Source organism: Leucoraja erinacea, chromosome 4 (assembly GCF_028641065.1).
Source record: "Leucoraja erinacea ecotype New England chromosome 4, Leri_hhj_1, whole genome shotgun sequence".
Classification (NCBI taxonomy): Eukaryota; Metazoa; Chordata; class Chondrichthyes; order Rajiformes; family Rajidae; genus Leucoraja; species Leucoraja erinaceus.
The window spans coordinates 79,593,372-79,618,267 of NC_073380.1; the positions used below are offsets into that span (position 1 = coordinate 79,593,372).

The 24,896-nt window shown below is 38.9% G+C and overlaps 1 protein-coding gene across 2 annotated transcripts in view; it reads right to left on the reverse strand.

The window, feature by feature from the left end:
• Positions 1-24,896, reverse strand: part of taf2 (TAF2 RNA polymerase II, TATA box binding protein (TBP)-associated factor) — a 102,220-nt gene that overhangs the window by 39,221 nt on the left and 38,103 nt on the right. For both annotated transcript variants that reach the window (XM_055634614.1, XM_055634612.1), the window contains 11 exons: positions 21,096-21,231; positions 19,562-19,716; positions 19,118-19,232; positions 18,786-18,895; positions 17,333-17,398; positions 16,941-17,193; positions 12,658-12,798; positions 11,592-11,702; positions 10,834-11,027; positions 9,312-9,451; positions 6,743-6,812 (listed from right to left, as the gene is read on the reverse strand). In XM_055634614.1, coding sequence (XP_055490589.1) covers positions 6,743-6,812; positions 9,312-9,451; positions 10,834-11,027; positions 11,592-11,702; positions 12,658-12,798; positions 16,941-17,193; positions 17,333-17,398; positions 18,786-18,895; positions 19,118-19,232; positions 19,562-19,716; positions 21,096-21,231 — 1,491 coding nt within the window. The remainder of the gene's footprint in view (positions 1-6,742; positions 6,813-9,311; positions 9,452-10,833; positions 11,028-11,591; positions 11,703-12,657; positions 12,799-16,940; positions 17,194-17,332; positions 17,399-18,785; positions 18,896-19,117; positions 19,233-19,561; positions 19,717-21,095; positions 21,232-24,896) is intronic.

Below are 24,896 nucleotides of genomic sequence, written 5' to 3' on the forward strand. Positions count from 1 at the left end.
TAAACAAACACATGCACTGGTGTCTTAATTCTGTGAACAGTACAAAACCTCTCATGACTTTCGGCGATCGGGGAAGGGAGCAGGCCACGTGATGGCTGGAAGCTCCTAGTCAAGAACTGGCACAGGAGCAGTGAAAACTTGATTCAATCGCTCAACTTTGGACAGAAGCAGGAAAGTTGTTCGGTAGCAGTATTCATGTCTGAGCAGCCCTATTTACGATCCACTCTGCTCACCCTGAACTGGGAAGGGGCTAGAAAAGGTGCCCTAAAAATAGTCTGCTTCGCCTTGTCCTGTCTGGAAAGCAGCGTCCAGAGGGATCTCCATCATGTGGTCAAAAACCATTAAGAAGCGAAACTATGAAACTCGGAACTGATGTCTGTTATTGACGGTCGTCTGCAATAACCAAGTAAGGGATTACTCTGCTGAGAGTACAAAATTATTTTTAACAGTTAAAAATGTATTTTTGTTACTGCAAGCTGTAAATACTAAAGGCTAATGTCGATCAAAGCGTGTCAATTTTAATGACATGTCAATTTTATGGTCTCCAGTGTAACTAGCAGTTTGTGTCCTAAAAGAGACAATGGTGCCCGATTACTTGGGGGCATTCCGTCTGCTAGTATATTTCAAATGCAACCTCATCACCTTGCAATTTGTGTAAGGAAAAATAGATATAGAGAGGTATCTCCCTTGCACTACATTCAGCACTGGATCACCTGGACAACAGCTTAACCTTCAACAACCTAATATCGAAGGAACTGCAGATGCTGGTTTACACATCTTTCTTGCATGTGCTCCTCAGTTTCCGAAACTCCTCTAGGGATGCACTTGATCCTAGCTGCCTATACTTGTCCCATGCGTCCTTCCATTTCCTGATCATCAAATCACCTTCCATCTAGTGCATCTTCAAGGTGCATTACATCAGGAAGGCTGAAAGTATCATCAAGGATGCTCGTCCCCTTGATCATTCCCTTTTCTGATCTTCTACTCTCTGGGAGAAGATTTGAGCTTGAAAGCCTGAACATCTATACTTAAGGCAGCTTCTTCCCAACTGCTATCTGACTCCTGAACCAATCATGTCTTTCACACCCTCTTTACGGAAACTGTTACCTCTACCTCATTCGAATATTTAATTATTGCATTTAAGTGTTTTATGGAATTATTTCATATTGCACTACCATCTTTGCACCATTCTGCTGTTCTGTATTAGTTGTTGTATCTATCATTCCAGTATACTGTTTATTCCATGAACTTCATGTAAACAAGGCATTTCATTGCACCCTGATGTAATTGGAAAAAAAACTAATCTGAATCTGAAATCTAGATGATTTCTGCCCTTCAGGAAGATGCAAAAAAAATCTCATGAGTGAACTGTCAACTGGGCGTGTATTCACTGGAAGTTAGAAGTGTGAGAGGGGATCTCATGGAAACATATAAAATCCTCAAAAGATTGGGCAGGCTAGAAGCTGGAAAAAAAATTCCCAATGTTGGGGGAGTCCAGAACTAGGGGTCACAGTTTGAGAATGAGGGGTAGGCCATTTAGGACTGAGTTGAGGAAAAACTTTTTCACCCAGTTGTGAATCTGTGAAATTCTTTGCCACGGATGGCTGTGGAGGCCAATTCACTGGATGTTTTCAAGAGGGAGTTAGATTTAGCTCTTAGGGCTAAAGGAATCAAGGGATATGGGGGAAAAAGCAGGATAGGGTACTGATTTTAGATGATCAGCCATGATCGTATTGAATGGTGGTGCTGGCTCGAAGGGCCGAATGGCCTACTCCTGCACCTATTTATTTTTTCTATGAAATATTTCAATCACAATTCTTTGCCAACATCTAGTCCCCCAATCACAAATATATAAACAGATTATCTGGTCATTATCAGATTGTTGTTTGTGGGATCCTGCTGTGTGACAATCGACTCCAAAGGTTCCATCATTGCAACAACGTCTACACTTACAAAGAGCCCATTCCTTCTCTCTAGTGTTGCTGCCTGACCCGCTGAGTTACTCCAGCATTATGTGTCTACCTTCGATTTAAACCAGCATCTGCAGATCTTTTCTACACAAAGTACTTCAGTGGTTGGAAGATGCTTTGTCATGACTCGAATCAGTTAAAATAGATCGAGTAAAAGCAAGACATCCTTCTTTTCCCTGTCTGCTAAATGTTAACCTTTTCCTTCTAAACAAATGTTTAGTCATTACTTTCGCAATTCCCACAGTTCCCTGAAAAGTTCAGTGTCCCTCACCCTCCAGCCCCTTTATTTTTCTCTGAGATGTTCTCCAATTTTCTGTGTTTGATATTAGTCCCAGTTTGTTATTTTCCCATTTCCTCATCCACTTCTGGACGGCCTTTTAAAAAAAAGTAATTTTCTTCTCAGTGTCAGGTTTACTTTCTTAAATCACTTTCCAGACATAAACATTCAATCACTTGGGCCAAAGGGTTTTTGGAGTTTCAAACATCTACTAGTCTGAGGGATGAGACAGAGAATCCTTTCACTTCACTTTGGAACACTTTTTTATTTTAATTTTGGTTACAAGAGATGTCCCTCAATTTTGGAATAGACCATTTATTATACATTAATAAAATACATAAACCTTAGCAATGACATAATACATAACTAATTGGTTATTCCCTTTCCTGTTTTGAAAACCTACCTGGCCTGTGAGGCTGAAGACTAATTCTGCAGGTATACGTCAGTAGTACAAAAGAAACGGGACCAATCCAAATTAAACAAGGGCCTGCTCAGTTCAGAAAAACTGTCAAAAACATACTTGAACACATTCCACAAGAAATTTGCATGTGAATCAGAAAACGTTGCTCCTTTCTAATGTATGATAATTAATTTTTGTATTGGAATAATTTTACTAAGATTTATGTTGGTTTTTAATCCCATCAAGGAAAAAATGATAAAAAAATTAAACCCTTGCAATGAAGAAAAGCAGTACTTTTCCAGGCGCTGATTTTTAAAACCGCAAAGTATGATGAAAACAAGAGCAGACAAGATGTTTTTGACAAAAGGGTGACAATTTTGTTGAATATTGCAGATTCTTTAATCTGAAAAATAGTGGCCACCAAGTGCAACATTTTTTTAAATGTCAGCCTGGTAGTTGTGCTTGCTCTGACTTTTTTCTGCTCCTTCCCTTCCTTTTCATTTTCATTCTACTCATTTCCAGCTTATTCTTCCATTTCTCTTTTGTTATTCTTACCCAATCTCTCCCACCCTATCCATTAAAATTTTAAATACAATTCCACTTGCTTCTTCACCTGGAGGAGGTGTAAACAATACAGCAAAAGTCAGCTTTTCAAGCAGTGGAGTGAATAAGGCAATTATGTCATCAGGATCAGAAAGAGCAAAAGGCTAGTTTGGGAGCAAAAATATAATCACAGACTAGAATTGATGATCGGTTTTTTAAAAAAAATCAAAAAAAGAGTACCCCCAAAAAAGAGGCTTTTAAAATGAAAAATAACAAAAAATCTAAAAAACATAAAATATAATAACATCAGGGAAAACTATAATAAAAATAAACCACGTTGGAGACATTCACTATCTGTGGAGACATAAATCCAGTGTTGTAGCTGTCATGAGAACATAGATGAAGACCAAGTTAAATAATTAAATTTTCCATGGTACTTGACCTTTACAAACGGAGAAGAGGAAATGAAAGCACGATGGCATAAGGGTAGTAGTAAAAAAGACTTTTGGCTTCGAAGAATAAGAATTTGAATAATCATGAATGATAACAAAGGAGCAAAAAAAAAAAAAAAATTCTAACCTTACTCGATCCCACAAAGTGAAATTTCAGAAATTGATTCCTTTTTTCAAGAATTGATAACAATGGAATGCATATTTGTTGGGAAATAAAAATATGTATCAGTGTTTCTCACATTTTTAATCTGATTGAAAATGTGAGAAACACTGATACATCTTTTTTTAAGAAGTTATTTCCCAACAAATATGCATTCATTTGTTATCAATTCTTGAAAAAAAGAATCAATTTCTGAAAATTTAAAGATCTTAAGGTGATCAAATCGCAAAGGCTTTTATAACATAAAAGAGAAATGATTCTTACGATACAATAATTTTATTTATCGCAGGAGGGAAATTGATCTGCCAATAGTCATAAAAACACAAAATGCATGAAACCTAAAATTAAAGTGACATAGAAACGTAGAAAATAGGTGCAGGAGTAGGCCATTCGGCCCTTCGAGCCTGCACAGCCATTCAATATGATCATGGCTGATCATCCAACTCAGTATCCTGTACCTGCCTTCTCTCCATACCCCCTGATCCCTTTAACCACAAGGGCTACATCTAACTCCCTCTTAAATATAGCCAATGAACTGGCCTCAACTACCTTCTGTTGCAGAGGATTCCACAGACAAGTGGAAAGGATTGGGGATGTGCAAAGATTGGGAAGGAGGGGGAAGGGGTGTCAGTCTCAGTCTACCCCACGACAAAAGGGGGTGTTGTTGTAAAGTTTGATAGCCACAGGAAAGAAGGATCTCCTGTGGCGTTCAGTCCTGCATCTTGGTGGAACCAGTCTGTTGCTGAAGGCACTCCTCAGGTTGACCAGTGTGTCATGGAGTGGGTGAGCTGTATTGTCCAGGATGCTCCACAGTTTGAGGAGCATTTTCCCCTCCAAGACCACCTCCCATGTATCCAACTTCGCCCCCAGGACGGAACAGCCTTCCTGATGAGTTTGTTGATCCTACTGGCGTCCGCAGCCTTCGCCCTGCTGCCCCAGCACGCTGCAGCGAAGAAGATGGCACTGGCCACCAACAATTGGTAGAACATCTGCAGCATCTTACTGCAGACATTGAAGGAGCAGAGCCTTATCAAAAAGTCCAGCCAGCTCTGTCCCTTCTTGTACAGGGCCTCAGCGTTCCTGGACCAGCCTAGTTTACTGTCCAGGTACACACCAAGGTATGTGTACTCCCTGGTAAACTGCACATCCACATCATTGATGGAGACAGGGGACAGGAGTGTTTCTCTCCTCCTAAAGTCCACTACTGACTCCTTAGTCTTGTCGGTGTTGAGCTGCAGGCGCTTCAGCCCACACCACTCAACAAAGTCATTGACTACACCTCTGTATTCAGCTTCCCTCTCCTCACTGATGCAGCCCACAATTGCAGATTCAGCTGAAAACATCTGCAGGTGGCAGGAGACCGAGTTATATCTGAAATCCGAGCTGGAGATGGTGAACAGGGAGAGAGGACCGTCCCTTGTGTTGCTCACCTCCATGTCCGAGATACAATTCTGTAGCCTGACATATTGTGGTTGTCCAGGACACCAATGGAGCATCTGCCCACATCTTCTGCAGTTTGCTCCCGAGCAGTGCCGGCAGATGGTGTTGAAAGCATTGGAGAAGTCAAAAACATGACTCTCACAATGCTCCCGACTTATCCTGGTGAGCATAGGAACGATGGAGCAGGTGGATGATGGCATCCTCAACCCCCATCTTTGTTTGGGGTCCAGTTAGGGTTTAACCAGGGGTCGCAGATGAGTGAGCATCAGACTCTCCAGGGACTTCATGTGTGAAGTCAGCGCCACCAGTCTGTAGTCATTGGAGGAGCTGGGGCATGAAGATAGGTAAGCAGAAGACTCAGATTTAACACAATGGAAGGAGAGGCCAAAATGAAGAAAGAACCTAGAATACGTCGCACAGAAGGCAGAAATTCTACAGGAACATTCAAAGGGATTTGAATAAATATTTCAAGAAAGAAAATGCACACAACTGTCAAAAGAGTCAAAGAGTGTGACTAATTCAACAGCTCTTCAAAAAAAGCTTGAAAAGCTCTTCAACATGGGCGCAATAGACGACTACTGTGCATGAGTGGAAAATAATTGGCCTTTATTTCTGGCATCATGATTTGCCTGATAAAGAAGAGATCATTTTATGCCCACTGAAGTTTAAAAGGATGAGAAGTAATTTCATTCAGAGGATAAGGGAATCATTCTTTTAGTAAAGAGGAGGAAGATTGCTTTTGGCAGGAATAGATTTAGAAAGATGGTCCCCACTGTAAAGTTAAGTACTGGAAGATCAAAGTAAAAGTGAGTCCGAAATTTAAAAATGATAAGGAAAACTCTTTGCTTAGAGAATTGTGAATCTTTGGAATATTATATCTCATGGCATAATTGAGTACAATATTCCAAAGTTGTTAAGTTTAATAAAGGCAAAAAATGAACAGATTTTTGAATACTTTAGAAATGATAGACTTGGAGGAAAGATATATTTAGATGAAGAATAGTCACAATCTGAAAAGGGGGAAGTTTTGTACAAATTTCTTATTTTCTTTTTAATTCGTTTTTACTATATATTTGGGTCTCGTACTCAGAACAGACAAGCATATTCAGTTATTTCTGCATATTCTTGGCACTGTCTGCACTCTTCCCTGGTTTATTTTACGTTTACTTAGTGCCAATTCTGGATAATTCCTTATGTTTTATCTTCTGATGTGATTCTCACAAAATGTAAATATAATTCTGCGCAAAGAAACATATTTAAAGTAAACAAGTAGAGCTGCCTTAAATATAATAAAGTTTGAAGTAAACTATGAATTAGAAATATAAAATATAAATTATCATGCAAAATAATAATCAGGGGAAAATGTTGTATTAAACAATTTCCAAATACCGTTTTTAAATCAACCTCGAATTGTGTATTAATTCTGATATTATTTCTCGTTCAATTCTTAAAAGTTCACAAGGTTTCTGCCTTAGCTGCAAATGTTTTAACAAGACTAACCTTATGTAGGGTACACCATCATTCTGGACCAGATCTAACAGCCACTGCAATTCATCTGTGCTCCTGTCCACTGTAAAAAAATAAATTTCAAAAGGAACAAAACAAATAAATATTCAAAATGAAACATACAAGGGACTAAATATATAACATTTAATAACATTATAATGCAAGTATTTAAAAATGAAACCGAGTGATGAGAAATCTGCAACTTTATAAAAGTAATATGAAGTAATAATATGGATCTTTTTTTAAAACAAAAGCATGGTTCTATTTTCTAATCCCTGTCAAACAATATGATCATTTTTCACTTTAATCAGTTTTCATATTATTTTGATGTTAAAGATCTTTCGTGATGCGGGTCACAGGTTGTAAACGGTTCAATTATAAAACTTATGCTTGAAAAACGAATGTTTTATTTTTGTGGCATAATTTCAAATCATTTACGCTATAAATGAATTACTTGTTGAAAATATTATAATTATCATGAATATTATAATAATTAAAGAAATGTCATTGAAATAAGAAAAAGCAAAGAATGGCATGAAATTATATTATATAGAAAATAGATATTTGGGAATAATATTTGGAGTTAAATCAAAACTGTTCGATAAACAATAAAGAAAATGTTGTAATGTATGTATGAGGTATGAGTAAATTGTACAGTGCCCTCCATAATGTTTGGGACAAAGACCCATCATTTATTTATTTGCATCTGTACTGCACAATTTGAGATTTGTAATAGAAAAAAAATCACATGTGGTTAATGTGTACATTGTCAGATTTTATTAAAGGGTATTTTTATACATTTTGGTTTCACCATGTAGAAATTACAGCTGTGTTTATACATGGTCCCCCCATTTCAGGGCACCATAATGTTTGGGACACATGGCTTCACAGCTGTTTGAAATTGCTCAGGTGTGTTTAAATGCCTCCTTAATGCAGGTATAAGAGAGCTCTCAGCAGCTTGTCATTCCTCCAGTCTTTCCATCACCTTTGGAAACTTTTATTGCTGTTTATCAAAATGAGGACCAAAGTTGTGCCAATGAAAGTCAAAGAAGCTATTATGAAACTGAGAAACAAGAATAAAACTGTTAGAGACATCAGCCAAACCTTGGGCTTACCAAAATCAACTGTTTGGAACATCATTAAGAAGAAAGAAAGCACCGGTGAGCCTACTAATCGCAAAGGGACTGGCAGACCAAGGAAGACCTCCACAGCTGATGACAGAAGAATTCTCTCTATAATAAAGAAAAATCCCCAAACACCTGTCCGACAGATCAGAAACACTCTTCAGGAGTCACGTGTGGATTTGTCAATGACCCCTGTCCGCAGAAGACTTCATGAACAGAAATACAGAGGCTACAGTGCAAGATGCAAACCACTGGTTAGCTGCAAAAATAGGATGGCCAGGTTACAGTTTGCCAAGAAGTACTTAAAAGAGCAACCACAGTTCTGGAAAAGGGTCTTGTGGACAGATGTGACGAAGATTAACTTATATCAGAGTGATGGCAAGAGCAAAGTATGGAGGAGAGAAGGATCTGCCCATGATCCAAAGCATACCACCTCATCTGTGAAACACGGTGGTGAGGGTTATTGCCTGGGCATGTATGGCTACTGAATGTACTGGTTCACTTATCTTCATTGATGATACATCTGCTGATGGTAGTAGCATAATGACTTCTGAAGTGTATAGACACATCCTATCTGCTCAAGTTCAAACAAATGTCTCAAAACATTGGCCGGTGGTTTATTCTACAGTAAGACAATGATCGCAAACATACTGCTAAAGCATGCATAGGTTGCTTGTGGTAATTATTAAATGAGCTGAAGACCCTGGTTTATAGCATTGTTAGGCAAAAACAAAAATAAAATAGTGCAACATTGCAGGCAATACTTGCAACACTGAAAGGATACTTTGTGTGCAACATGCATCAATATATTAAAGCTAAAAAAAAACTATTTTGCAATAATAACCTACGTCAATCATTTAAAACATTTGTGTTGGTGTTATTTTTCTGCTAGTTGGACCGCAAGCTTCAAGCTCAATGCTATTGGGAGAGATGGACAATATGAAGCTATGAATGTAGGAAAGAACTGCAGATGCTGGTTTAAATCGAAGGTAGACACAAAATGCTGGAGTAACTCAGTGGGACAGGCAGCATCTCTGGAGAGAAGGAATGGGTGACGTTTCAGGTCGAAACCCTTCTTCAGACTTGAAGCGAAGAGTTGTACAAACAATTAAAATATTTGAAAGGAGCGGCAACATCTGTTGTTGTCAAGATGCAAGAAAAATAAAGGGTGAAAGTTAACTCACAGAAAATAATGAAAGGTCCTTAAAGAAATGTTAAGTAAACTGGTGGCAATAAGTGCCAAAAAGGCTAGTTGTAGAAATTGTGAAATAATGTTTCCTCCACTCTTTTGTTTATTATCCCAATCACAATTTAAGAATGACATACAAGAATTAACCATTAAAATCAATTGTGATAACTGAAAACGATGCATTATCTAATGTTTATAGTATTTTGTACAAGGGAGAAAATTCCTACAAGTTCAGAGATCAAGATCATACCTTGCGTATAATCCACAACTGCTTCCAGAGCTGCAATGCGAACATCAACAAAGTGCCCATAATCTGCATATGATTTAAAAAGTGATGGATCACTGGGAATATGGCCATTCTTCTGAAGTATACGTATAGCTTTCAGGCAACTGCAAATTGAAGAATTATAAAAAGTAAACATTTTGACAAACACTTTTTGGCATAGTCACTCATCCAAGCAGAAAAAGAGGCCCTTCGACTTGGTCGATATGCATGACTGGCCCATATAACTCTCAACTTTTCCTATCCATAAACCCATCCAATAGTCATTTAAAAGCTGTTCAGCACCATTCTGATTGAAAAAGTTTCCACTCAGTTTCACATTAAATCTTTTCCCTCTCACTTTGTTTGTTTGTTTCTTGATTTACCTACGCTTAGAAAAAGATGTTTTGCATTCACCCTTTCAATTCTCCTCTTGATTGTATGCACCTCTGAAAGATCACCCCATCAGCCTCCTGCACTCCAAGGAATAAAGTCCCGACTTGCCCAACCTCTCCCCGTTGCTCAGGCCTTCGGTACCTTTATCTGCATCTTTTCCAACTTAATGACATCCTTCCTCTAGTAGGTTGACCAAAACTAAACATAATATTGAATGGAAATTTCAAGGACTGTAGCTGAGAATGATGTGAGTATAATTTGATTTGTATTATAGCATGTGTGTGTGTCATTGTTTTTGATAGAAAGGGTAATTTCCACATTACCAAATGTCATTTTTAAAATGAATATGTGGATCAACTTAGGGAGAGAAAAATATAAACAAAATATCATATTATAAAATATAAATCCTCCAACTCTTCCAATAAAATGTAGGTTCACGGGCCAATCGGCATTTGATGAATATTCAGTGGCTTAACATCATGTTTTCCATTCAAAGATGATGCCAGACTAACTTAGTACTTCCAGCACTTTCTTCTTTAACTCCAAACATCATGTTTGTTCTCAAATCCCTCAGCTATCTTTTTTTGAGACTAGCATCCATTGATTCACGATGGATATTTTCAGGATATGAGATATGAATGCACAAGATATCTGTACCTTTAGTGGCTTTCCTCAAATTCTACAATTATGTTAATACTGCTACTTATCAGGAAACCCAAAGCATTTGAACTGATTCTTCAATCACTGTTGAAATAAATAAACCTCAAAACTGATAATGTTCAATAAAATGGCTGCAAGTCTCACATTGCACTTCACTATGAATGTCATAGTGATAAAACATGTACTTAATGTCATAATCTGCAACCTGCAGATATGAACAATAGCTGATATAAAAAAATCTCTAAAATATTGTGAACTGTTCCATTTGCACTCGAGGTACAATTCTTCAGATAGCTTCATCATAGAGATGAAAGATATTCAGAAAGTGAAAATGAATGGGAATATAAACAACATTTTACTTTGTTATTGCAGAACCTTAAATTTTCTGGAACAAGAATTCCACTCACTTAATATCACGATTATGTGAATTTGAAAATATTTATCAATGAAGTACCTGACAGTTATTGTGTTTCTATAACTTGGTAGCAACTTCTCCATATTTAAAAATCTGGTAATCTCCTCCAAAATCAATCGTACATCAGGATTGAGATTATCCAATGTTCGAACTTCATTATTGATGCTAATTGCAGGCGTCACTGAGTTTGAAAGTGCATCAATAAGTTCAGCACGATAGTAGTTGTCCGAAAACTAAAGTGGAAAAGAATATTTTTAATGCAATTATTGAAATAAATGGTGCAGAGAAATAATCATAAAGTCATAGAGCACAAAAACAATCTCTTTGACCCAATTCATCTAAGCCGCCCATGCAAGTTATTCCCATTTGCCTGTAATTGACCCATTTCCCTCTAAACCTTTCCTATCTATGTACCTATCCAAATGTATTTTTAAATGTTGTTATTGTACCTGTTCAACCATTTCCACTGGCAGTTCATTCATACACATACCACTCTATGTGAAAACGTTGTCCCAGATTCCTATTAAATATTTTCTCTCTCACCGTAAACCTCTATTTCTTGATTCCCCAAACGTGGGGAAAAGACAGATAATTGTTTTTTTGTTTAGTGTCCAAGTGGTTTTAAGTCGAGAGGTATTTGAAAAAGAATACATGAATATGTGAATTTTCTCATTTTTTACTGGTAACACATAACCAGGAAGCATAAGAGGAAAAAATTTGTGTCAGTTGTTCTAAAGCCATAATTGTAGAATCCCAGAGGTTTTAAGATATAAAAGGAAAATTTGATGATGTATTACCTTGTTCTTTCTGTTGTCGTTATATTTAATTAAGTCCAAAATAAAGGCCAACACTTCTTTGGGACACTGGTTATGGATATCCCGCTGCAATGCCATAGCAACAGGCATGGTCTATGAAACAGACAAAAAGCATTAGCTAACGTTCAGAAATATGCTTTATCACCCGAGATATCATTTGTCTGAAAAGAATCTACTGCTAGAGTCATGATTTCCAACTGACTGAATGGTATATTTTATTAACATGGAGCAACTGGCCAATAAGGAAAATAAAGATAGTTAACAGTTAGACTGAATTGTCAAAATATCCAACACTATTTTCTTAGTTCACAATCAATAAAAGAGGAATGAAAGAAATGGCATTTAAAATCTCATCTTTCCCATCCTTGACTCCAATTTAGTACTATTGAAGGACCGTCACATTTTAGCAGCCAAGTGAGACTGACAATCTGCCCAGAACGATCCATTAACTAAGCAGTTTATCTGCTTGGTTATGCCTGAACGATTAACAAGGGCCAAAATTCAGAGGGAAGAAAAGTAATATTCCACTTCAAATTATTCTCTAGTGATTTTTAACAATATAATCAGGGTCAACCTTGATTTTGCGCTCAATTTCTAGAGCAGGATAAAATCCATATCTTGAAACAGAACTAAATATACTACCACTGGAGGAGTCAAGCTAAATTTTGATCAATTCTTTTCATTTAGAAAGTTGGAGGAATAAAGCAAATCTGGAAAAAAACTTGTAAAATATCATCTGCTTCAAAGCTAAGTATAGACAGCAATATAGCAAAGATTGAGTGCTCTCCATCATGCTACAGGGCTATAAATAATGCTTTAATTATTTTTGGTGAACAAAATTGGCGTTAATCTTTCCCCACAATCTATTCAACCATAAAATGGGCTCAGAGTGTCAAAATATGTCACTATTGAACACTAAATAAGTATAATGAGATACTATGGCAGGTAGTCTACGGTCAGGCTTCATCGTATAATATCAGTTGTGTTTAAAAAGCTACAATAACTGAATTCAACCATCCCAATTATGGCATTTATAAAAATGTTTTACCTTCTGTAAAAAGTAGCTCTGGAAGTTCATGAAATTGTTGGTCTTAACAATATTTGAACAACTTTTGCAGCAAAACATGCGGGTATAGAGCGACTTCATGGCTGGAGGACCTGTCCAAGTGTTCACCATGGCATTTGCAATCTGAAGGAATAATTCCACATACTTGTTGAAGACCCAGGAGACTGCAGATGTTTGAATCTTAAGCAAAAAAACAAACTGCTGGAGAAAATCAGCAGAGCCTCCCTACTCTGGGTCTCCCATTTTTTCTTCTCCACCTACCATCCTCCTCATCCCCTTCTGCTCACCATCTCACCCTTCGGTTCTACATTTCACTTTCAGTTTCCTTTCTTGCCCACCGTTTGCACCCTTTTGTCTTTTCCACTTATTATCTCCAACCTTGGTTATTACCCTTCTTTCCCACACCTGGCTCATCTGCCATTCATCCCCACCTTTCACATGCCTGTTCTTGCTCCCACCCTGCCCGCTCAACACTTTCTATTGGCTATTTGCCTGCACTCCATCAGTCTAAAGGGTCTTGACCAGAAATATTGTGATTTCCTTCCACATATGCTGTCTGACCAATTGAGTTCCTCCCAGTTTGTTCTTGTTCCAGATACTAGTTTATGTACTGTATAAATTTAAAGAGACATCATGTGAAATAAACAAGCCTAACTAATGGGAATGCCACATTTCTGTATTTATGAACAGAGAATTCCATTTGTTGAAAATCAGACTGACTCATTCCAAATACTGGTTGAATTTGTTGTATCGCTGTTAACACCAACCATTAGTCTTGTTTACATTGTTGCGTGAATCTCAGAAAGTATGACTTAAAAGGAATTCAGTGTCTGAATGTCTCTGTGTTGGTTAAAATAAAGTTACCAAACCTAATCCCACATTTCAGCATTAGGTCTGTGGCTCTGCAGGTCACAGCTCTTGAAGTACATATCTGAATACTGTTTAAATGCAATGAAGAATGCTGCATCAACCACTCTTTCAGGAAATGAGTTCCAGACACCTTTCTTGTTTATCCTTTAATCTTGCTATCAATTATTTTAAATCTACACTCCTTGTTTTTTTTACCTTTATGCTCAAGATAATAGCCCATCCTATCCCATGTGCCTCATGATTGTGTTAATCTCGTTATTAATCTCACGTGATTATGTTAATCTCGTTATTAATTCACCACCATCGGTTCCAAAGAAAGCATCCCTAACTATTCTTTCAATTAATTTTACAGTTGTAAAACTTTTCTTGTGCAATCACCTTTTGCCAATAACAAAAATGCAAGAAAGACTCAGCAGGTCAGGCGACATTTGTGGAGAAATAAATGGTTCACATTTTAACTATCAAACCTAGGAAAAGTTTAAAAAATCTGCATAACAGGTGAGACAGACAGACCGAAGAAGCAAGTGAAGGAGTGCAGGAGCAAGCGTGGAAGTAAGCAAGGGTAAAACATACAAAACACCCAGATGATCTGACAGCATCTGTGAAGAGAGAGAAAAACTTAGTTAGTGTTACAGGTTGAAGACCAGTTATTGGAAGTGGGCTACTTCAATGCACAATTGAAAGGCTGGTTATCTCCAATTGTTGAACCCAAGAGCTGCAACGTGTCTGGTCTAAAGATGAGATGCTGTTCTCTGAGCTATGTTCGGATGACATTAGATCAGAGAAAGAGGCCAAGGACAGAATTCAGAGGGGGAATAGGTGGGGTGGCATCATTTGAGCTTGATCGACGTATTCTGAACAGAAATCACCTAAACTGACATAGGTCTCTGCAAAGTAGAGAAAACTACATCATTAACACTGAATGCAGTATACTAAATTGGCAGTTGTACAAATGAATTACTGCATCCCTAGAAGAACTGATGAGTAGTTTCAATTCATAAGCCTTCGTATCCCTCTCAGCTAGCATTAACACTTCTCTCCATTCCCTACACTTTTGTGCATCTTAAAAAAACTTTCCAACATTTTGTATTGATGAAAGATCATCAACTAAAAATGTCATTTGTTTGGCTCCCCAGATTCCATTTGACCTGTCAATTATTTATGTTTTCTGTTTTTATTTCAGATTTCCATCATATTGGAAACGTTTCATTTGCATCTTAATTTCACATCATTTCTAAAATGCAGTGACCAGAACAGCATATAGTACTCAAACTATGGGCTAACCAGTGTTGTATAGTTCTAATGTTTTTATATTCTATCCCTTGAATAATAAATAAAAGCACCCAGAAACCTTATTAAAATTATTACTGAGCTTGTCCTATCTATATTGACTTGCGAATATGCCTACCAAGATCACTATCTTCCTCCACACTGTTCATTATCCTTGCCTTTTGACATTTTCCTCAAAAGCATTATATTTCTCTAGATTAATTTCCATTGATAATTTTCTGTCCATCCTTCAAACCAACTGCATTTTCCTGCATCAGACAGCACGTCTGGAGATCATGGATACGTGATGTTTCAGTCGAGACCTTTCTTCGGACCCGAAAATATAATCTATCCATAGTCACCAGGCATGCTGCCTGACCTCCTGAGGTACTCCAGCATTTTGTAGCTTTTTGTGTATTAACCAGTTCCTTGTTTCTCAATTTCCCTGCAGTTTAAAACTGCGACCACATTGGCAACATATCATCTCCAAATTTCTTTAACATACCTGCTATATTCAGGTCTAAATCATTAGTATAGATTACAAATAGCAAGGGAATGAGCTTTGAACTCTGTGGAAAAGCCATGAATGGCGGTGCTGGCTCGAAGGGCCGAATGGCCTACTCCCTCCTGCACCTATTGTCTATAACATAACTATGTCAATCTTCCATTTGCAAATATAGCCTTTAACTATTACCCTTAGCTTCCTGTCATATAGCTAATTTTAGATCCAATATGTAATTTCATCTGCCAGTTTGTGAATAGCCAAAAGTCGATTTGATGAATTCCATGCTAGTTAAGAACACTCAGGAGATCTGTAGGAAACAGAGATATTTTCAATTGTTCTCAGCCACAGTTAACACGAGGACAGCATATATGGCACATTTATTTAATAAAGGCAACAAGTACAACCCAAGTACTTACAGGTGAGTGTAACATCAGGAGTAGGAAAACTAATAACAATTTTAAGGGACAGGATTAATCTAGTTTTGCAGAGGTAGTAGTAATCAATGGCATGACCTTTTTAAAGATAGGTCCTAACTGACTAATTTTATGACTTTTTCAAGTTGATACCTAAGTGAGTTGATGAGGATAGTGCAATTGATGTAATCTACATGGACGAGTAAAGACTGACAAATTAATGGGAAATTCATCTAAAAAGATAGGAGCATCTGGGATTTAGGGTAATTTGGCAAATTGGATCCAAAGGAGGCTTTGTGATATCAACCAATATTGATCAATTGGCAAACTGGGCAATATAGTGGTAGATGTAATTTAATCTTGAAAAAAGTAAGGTGTTCCATTTGAGGAGGCCTTATATGATTAGGATAACAGCTATAAATGATAGGATATGAATATGCATTGAGAAATTATGTTTAAGGATCTCGTAAGGCAGCAGTGGATGTGTTTAAGGCGACATATGTGATAACTGGAACATAGCATATAAAATCAGGAAGGAAATGGCACAACCATATCAAGTATTAGTTAAATCACAGCCACAATAGTATATTCCTGGTCACCACACTATGAGAAGGATACTATTGCACTGGAGAAGATGCACTGGAAATTCATCAGGATGATGTCGAAGATGGAGTTTCAGGTGTGAGGGCAGATCGGATAGGCTGAGTTTCTTTGACAGCAAGAAGGCTGAGGGGTGATCCAATGAGGTATACAACAATTATAAGGAATACAATAAGATAAATAGTGAGAAACCCACAACTTCAACAGAGGTGTCTATGACCAGAGGGCATAGGGATAATTTAATGGAAGATTTCAAGTGGGTTTTAAGAAGAACACTTCACCCAAAACAGTAATTGAAATCGGAAACACTGCGTGATGGGATGATTGAGGCAGGTACTCTCACATTTAAGTAGTATTCAGATGAGCAGTTGAAATATCATGACATAGAGGCTATGGGGGCAAAACAGTAGAATGGGATTAGTATAGACAAGTATTCGAAAGCCAACAGAAGGGCCTATTTGCATGTTGCTTGATTTGATTACCCCAAATCAATTGCATGATATCCAGAAAGTAGTCTACACAAATGTATGTACAGTGTACACTCAACCAAACATCTCAATAAATCACATTCCATGATCATATTATCACAAAATGTCTTCAATGTTCACCTTTGCTAGCCTGAAGCAGGCATGCATTCGTACTTTATAAAAGCACTGTTCTTGTTCCAGGATATCTGTTAGTGCTAGTCGAGATGCTGGTGTGGGAAACTTTTCTAGAGCATGAATTGATTCTTCTTGCGCAACCACATCTCTTTCGTAACGAAGCTGGTATTGCCACATGAAATCAGCCTGCTCAAATTCCACCTTTCTCAAAACAGACATATCTGGGTCAATCCTTATCCACAGTAATGGAGAATCAGCACTAAAAGAAAACAAAAAAATACAACTTTAATCCCAGTCAGCTGTAAGAAAATATTAATTTTGTCTTAAATCTTTTTGCAAACCACAGGATGGCTGTAAATGTGACTGATAAAAATATTAACACAAAGAAAAAGACCTACTCCATTGCAGAAAGATCCATGTCCACTTCCTCCCCATTCAACAGTGGGATCTTTTTTTTCTTATTTCTGAATAGAAAGAAAATTGACTGACATCATTAACTCAAATAATGGACAAATCAGTGTGTGTATGTGAAAGTCGTTTATAGTTGTATAATAATTAAAATACACCCTTTCAAACATATGAATGAATATATACCCAGATGCAGATTTTTTTTTTATTGTTTGTACCTGATATGTTATAATCTTATGGAGATATTTTAGCCACTTGGTGAAAGTAAATAAGAGTGTACCAATGTTCTTAAGCACTTGAGTTCTGTATTACCAGTTGGCCTCCACTGATTGGCCAGCAATAGCTTGGTCTTAAGCCAAATGAGGCAATTGCTGCTTTTTATCTGTCCATCGTACATTGACTCATCTTTGTTTTTTACCTGCTTCTACTATGGAGAGATGTGAAGAGGGGAAGTTGCAGACAGATATGTGGGGCGAGAGTGAGGACAAAGGGGGGGCAGGGGACGGGGGGGGAGGAGGGGGGGCAGATGGGGCAGAGAGGGTTGAAAGGGAGGGGAGGGGAAAGGGAGAGGAGAGGACAAAGGGGGGGGGGGGCAGACAGAGGGGGAGACAGACCGAGCAGGGGGGCAGACGAGGAGGGGGGCAGACAGAGAGGGGGGGGGGGGGGGGGGGAGGACAGAGGACAGACAGAGGGGGGGGCAGACAGAGGGGGGGGGGGTGCAGACAGGGAAGGGGGGGGGGGGGGGGCAGACGAAGGGGGGGGGGGGGGGGGGGCAGACGGGGGGACAGACCGGGCAGGGCACCGAACAGGGTGGGGGGGAGAAGGGGGGGGGGCAGGTCTGGGGGGGGCACCGGGTTGGGGGGGGGGGGGGGGGCAGGACAGACCGGGTTGGGGGGGGGGGGGGGGGGGGGCAGGACAGAGGGGGGGGGGCAGACACGGGGGGGGGGGGGGGGGGCAGGGGGGGGGGACAGAGGGGGGGGCAGACAGAGGGGGGGGCGGACAGAGGGGGGGGGAGGGACAGAGGGGGGGGGGGGGGCAGACATGAAGGGGGGCAGACAGAGGGGGCAGACAGAGGGGGGGCAGAAGAGGGTGGGGGGCAGAAAGGGGGGGCGTGCAGAAAGGGGGGGGCAGACTGAGGGGGGGAGGGGGGCAGCAGACAGATCAGGGACAGGGGGTGGGCAGACCGAGTCAGGGGGGAGGACCAGGGAAGGCAGACCGAGGCAGGGTTAGGACCAGAAAGAAAAATGTGCGAAGGGGAGATGGTGAGAAAGAAATCCACAAAATCTAATTCATTCATTCTTTCCAAACATTTTCATAACATTGAAAGAAATTTTGTGAGATTAGAGTGTGAATGTACAACATTTAAAAAAATGCTCATTTTAAAACTGGGACAATTTTGAATTAATTTACTAAAATCTGATCTTCCCAGACACTAATACCTACCGTCTGCTCTTAGAATGGCAAGGAATATCATGCTTGAGGCTGTTCTCTTCAATTTGCAGAGTGTGGTTAAATGACCCATCTAATTCTTGTACGGTAATTTTTAAAGGTCCCTGAAAAGAATGTTTATAGAATAATTTATATAAATACAACAAACCTTTCATTTAACATGACAAAATGTCCCACATTATTTCAAAGGAGCTTTATTATAAAGGAAAGTAGATGCATAACCACATAAGAACACATTGGAGCTGATAACTTACAGCTTGACACAAATAATACTGTATTTCCCGGCAATGAAGACGCACCCCACCACCTCCACCGGTTGGTCTTACCACATATTTTTGAGTTCCCAAAGAAGTGTAATCTTGCTTCAGTTCCAGTTCCAAGATGTTCCTTTTCCTGTTAAACGCAAAGCTGCCGAAAAACTTCACCACACTGCTCTGGTCACTACAGCATATGATTAAGGATTTTTCACGTATTGAACATGACCGAGTCTGACAGTTGTCATAAATAAACAGATGACCCAGACATATTTAATATGCAACACCTCTGTCTGATTGAACGCATAGCATGTGCAAAACAAAAAAAAGTCAGCAAAGCTAAGGGAAGAAACATATGTTTGCATTTTGTTGCAGTTATCTGTCACAAAAGCGATTATTTGTATTTTGGAAAAAAAGCATTAAAGAGCAGTTTAACTATTGCATGCCAAGCTAAGATTCTGATCATTATAAATGATCAAAGTTTCAAAAGTAATGAGAAAAAAAACTGAAGGATACACCCATTGCTTTATTAGAGGTTGAATATCTTTTCCAGACACATTTGAAATTGATTTTAAGAATCCAGTTGTTGAAAGCAGCATCTGGCTCCACATATGTGATTGGAACTTCTGTGAAGAGGCGGTACTGGCCAAACTTAACAGTTTGTTGAAGACCTAAATTTGTAAACAAACTTTGTTGGATAGAAATATACAGTCTCACAACTACAAAGTTTATACTTTGCTGCAAGTTTTAGTTGATAAATGATGACAGTTCATTTATCCTAACAATGGTTTCTATAAATGCATTACTGCTTTGTTGAAGGAATTTTAAAAAGTGCCTTCTATTACTTTGATGGACTATTAGTTAGTAAATGAATAACATTCTTGAGCAACCCTTTGCTATATTTTGTTAAGAACCAAAATGATGAAAGGGAGCATTTTGCCTTAATCTTTTAAATGTCCCTGGGTACAATTTTAAGTCCATGATTATGTAACACATAAAAAGAGCACAATCCAAGAATGTATAATTAAAACTGTTTTATTAATTAAATAAAACCAAATCTTTATTGCAACTTTGCCTCAGAATAAAGGATGTTGATAATGCCCAATTTGTAATAAAGGATGTTGATACCTCGATGGCTCCTCCAGGTAAGGGCACAAGGGATTTACAGCAACAAAGGCTTAGTGCATTTGTGGTACAGTTTAGCAAGTAAAGACTACAGTACTGAAGGACACAAAGTCCTATATATCCTTCTTCATAATGCTCTGTTGGAATTATGGTCTGGGTTTTCCTGGTGAATAGCAAGGTCAGAAGCAAGCTTGGCATTTCTTTGCATGCATGTGTTATTTACAACCTTAGACTGATTTCGAAGTCATACAACGTTCTCCACAAGGGGAAAAAATCACTTCTGAGATCCTGGAACAACTTGGAGCAGATATCAGATGTGAGAACCCGTTAAGAACACAAAAGGAGATAGAAAGTTCCTTTCTATTTTTAAATTATTTTATTTTTAATAATTTTTAATGATCTCTCAATGTCAGTGACGTTTAAACATCCACAAGAGCTTGGCAACTGGGAGCAGTGCATTTCCAGGTGTTACATCTATCAGAAGTACTTTAAGAATTAAGTTATTCACTGGGCAGTTAGGAGGCCTGGTACTGCTCAAGTCATGTTGTTAGGCCAATAAGACAACAAAGAATAGGTGTAGAGTGACCAGAATGATCAATAATGGTGAGCAGGCCATGCCATTAGGACATGGTCCAAAGTTTGTAAATCATCACATGGCTCTGGACACCAAGATACAATTTCAACTAATATCAAACAACAGCCAACACTGGAACTAGTGTATTTTATATCACTGAGATTGCTGGATCCATGTGGCTAATTTTCACAGACTAATTTTATAGCTGTCTGAAAAATCTAGGTTTGAAGGTTATAGTATGCGAATGGAGAGGATTCAAGAAAACAATTGGAGATGAAAAAATTAAAAATAAATCAGTTCAGATTTCAGGAAATAACTTTTCCAATAGCTAAATGAATTAATCCCACAAACCTGTAGCATGAATTCCATGCTGATCCTATTTTCAATGAGTCTCATTACAAGGTGGGCTTTGCACTGAAACATCTTGTAATACTTCCAGGACAATGTATGTGGATGTCGAATTGAAAAGTGCAAGTGGGGTGCTGGGCTGTCAGGGTTTAAAAATAACTGAAATATTTCTGCAACTGTAACACATGCAACAACATTTCACAAATATTTAATATTGTGTAAGTAATGTCACCAGTTTACTCCTTTATTAAATTTCAAGTTCAGTTATATAACATGGTAAATATGTTAAATACAAAATACATTTCAGATAAACATCTATAGAGGTATTTAGTCTGGACTAAACGTGATTAATCAAATTCTATCACATTAATAACCTTCAACAAACAGCAAAAGGCTGATTCCTTAAGAGCGCTCTGCTGCTTCAACATACAAAAAGACATCCACATACATTGCACCCTTCTATCAAAGCAAGGGGATGATATCTGTGCGGAGCATTTAATGGATAACTATGAGGTTGGGACAAGTAATATGGCCATTCACACTAAGTTGAGCAAATCAGGGATGCTCCTTATAGCTAAGAAGGTAGGATGCTACTACCTTTTTGCAAGATGTTCAAAAATATGGAAACTATGAGGATCAAAGAAGACACTTTTGAGAAATATAAAAGTGGATAAGTCTCCAGGTCCGGACAGGATATTCCCTAGGACATTGAGGGAAGTTAGTGTAGAAATAGCAGGGGCTATGGCAGAAATATTTCAAATGTCATTAGAAACGGGAATAGTGCCGGAGGATTGGCGTACTGCGCATGTTGTTCCATTGTTTAAAAAGGGGTCTAAGAGTAAACCTAGCAATTATAGACCTGGTAGTTTGACGTCAGTGGTGGGCAAATTAATGGAAAGAATACTTAGAGATAATATATATAAGCATCTGGATAAACAGGGTCTGATTAGGAACAGTCAACATGGATTTGTGCCTGGAAGGTCATGTTTAACTAATCTTCTTGAATTTTTTGAAGATGTTACTCGGGAAATTGATGAGGGTAAAGCAGTGGATGTTGTGTATATGGACTTCAGTAAGGCCTTTGACAAGGTTCCTCATGGAAGGTTGGTTAAGAAGGTTCAATGGTTGGGTATTAATGGTGGAGTAGCAAGATGGATTCAACAGTGGCTGAATGGGAGATGCCAGAGAGTAATGGTGGATGGTTGTTTGTCAGGTTGGAGGCCAGTGACGAGTGGGGTGCCACAGGGATCTGTGTTGGGTCCACTGTTGTTTGTCACGTACATCAATGATCTGGATGATGGTGTGGTAAATTAGATTAGTAAGTATGCAGATGATACTAAGATAGGTGGGGTTGCGGGTAATGAAGTAGAGTTTCAAAGTCTACAGAGAGATTTATGGCAGTTGGAAGAGTGGGCTGAAAGATGGCAGATGGACTTTAATGCTGATATGTGTGAGGTGCTACATCTTGGCAGGACAAATCAAAATAGGATGTACATGGTAAATGGTAGGGAATTGAAGAATGTAGGTGAACAGAGGGTTCTGGGTATAACCGTGCATAGTTCCTTGAAGGTGGAATCTCATATAGATAGGGTGGTAAAGAAAGCTTTTGGTATGCTAGCCTTTATAAATCAGAGCATTGAGTATAGAAGCTGGGATGTAATGTTAACATTGTACAAGGCATTGGTGAGACCAAATCTGGAGTATGGTGTACAATTTTAGTCGCCCAATTATAGGAAGGATGTCAACAAAATAGAGAGAGTACAGAGGAGATTTACTAGAATGTTGCCTGGGTTTCAACAACTAAGTTACAGAGATTGGTTGAATAAGTTAGGTCTTTATTCTCTGGAGCGCAGAAGGATATGGGGGGACTTGATAGAGGTCTTTAAAATGATGAGAGGGATAGGCAGTTGATGTGGACAAGCTTTTCCCTTTGAGAATAGGGAAGATTCAAACAAGAGGACATGACTTCAGAATTAAGGGACAGAAGTTTAGGGGTAATATGAGGGGGAACTTCTTTACTCAGAGAGTGGTAGCGGTGTGGAATGAGCTTCCAGTGGAAGTGGTGGAGGCAGGTTCATTGGTATAATTTAAAAATAAATTGGATAGGCATATGGATGAGAAGGGAATGGAGGGTTATGATACGAGTGCAGGCAGGTGGGACTAAGGGGAAAAAAAGTTGTTCGGCACGGACTTGTAGGGCCGAGATGGCCTGTTTCCGTGCAGTAATTGTTATATGTTGTTATATGTTATAAACAAATGACATCGAGAGGTATATTGCATTGCAAGTCATTTACACTTCAAATCAGTGACAGTTCATACAGCATGGAAATAGACCCTTTAGCCCACCATGTCTGTACAAACCAGCAAGACTAATCCTATATTTCCATACTGATCAACTCCATCCCCAACCCTAAATCTCCTGCCATCCATTTGAACGAGGGGTAATTTATAGAAGTCAATCTTCCAACCTGCACGTTTTTGAGATGAGAGAGAAAATCACAACAACCAAGCAAAGCCCATGCATTCACAGGGAGAAGATCAAAATTCCACACAAATAGCACCCAAGGTTAGGATTTTAAAAATAATAATAAATTGACATGAATGAATGAATGAATGAATGAATGTATGAATGAATGAATGATTGAATGAATGAATGAATGAATGATTGAATGGTTCAATCCCAGGAACTTAAAAGACTCCACAGATGTGACTGTGGTGTTGTTGATGGTGAGTGGGGTGAGGGGAAGGGGAGCTCTCCTAAAGTCTCCAATCAATTTATGAATACATTTATCAATTAATTTATCAATTTGTCAATCAATAAATTGACATCAATGGGCAAATGAATCTGGGGAATATTAAGTTAGCAATATAAAATGTATTTTGAACATTTTCATCAATAATAATCAAAGCGACAGAAGAAATCAAAGTGACAAAAAGGTTACAAATTCTGTAATCGATAACTTTGATTAGATTCCAGTCGGTAACAATCAATTATAGATTAAGTTCAGAGGAAGATCATGCACAACCAAAAGTATTATACCTCCTTTACCCGCAGTTCTGCTCAACCCCCACACATGGCAATCACCCAGACAGAACATGGATTGAGGTACCTTTGTTGTTAACTTTCACCCCACCAGCCTCCATGTCCAACACATCATTCTCCAACATCTCCGTCGCCTTCAACTTCTGGACCCACTGCTAGCCACGTCTTCCTCGCCCCACCATTTTCTGTTTATCTCAAAGACCATTCCCTCCGGCTCATCCTTCCCCCTCCAGAGGCACTTTCCCTTGCAACCTCACAATACCTGTCCCTACACTTCCACCGTCATCTCCATTCAAGGACACAAGCAGCTCTTCCAGGTGAGACAGCAGTTTACATGCAACTCCTTCAACCTTGTCTACTGCATTCGGTGCTCTCGATGTGGCTCTTCCTCATGGGTGAGCAACTGGTCGTCCAGTCAACTTTAATCCAACAAAATTACTAACACGCTCTTGAAATCCACCCTTCCCCCCACTAGAAGTCCCTCCGAAAATGTGGCGCCTAGGCCTGTTGAAGTGGCCAATCGCTACCTCATCAGGACTTCCATACGGCCAGGGATCTGGAACTCCGGCCCGGCCAGAGCTGGCAAATCCGACCACCACAGCGGTTCGAATTTGCCGCCTGCGGTCAGGGCTCTGGAATTCTTGCCCGGCTGAGCCAACAGATCCATTCCCATGTTTAAGAAATAACTGCAGATGCTGCAAAAATCGAAGGTAGACAAAAAATGCGGGAGCTCTGGAGAAGAGTCTCGACCCAAAACTTTG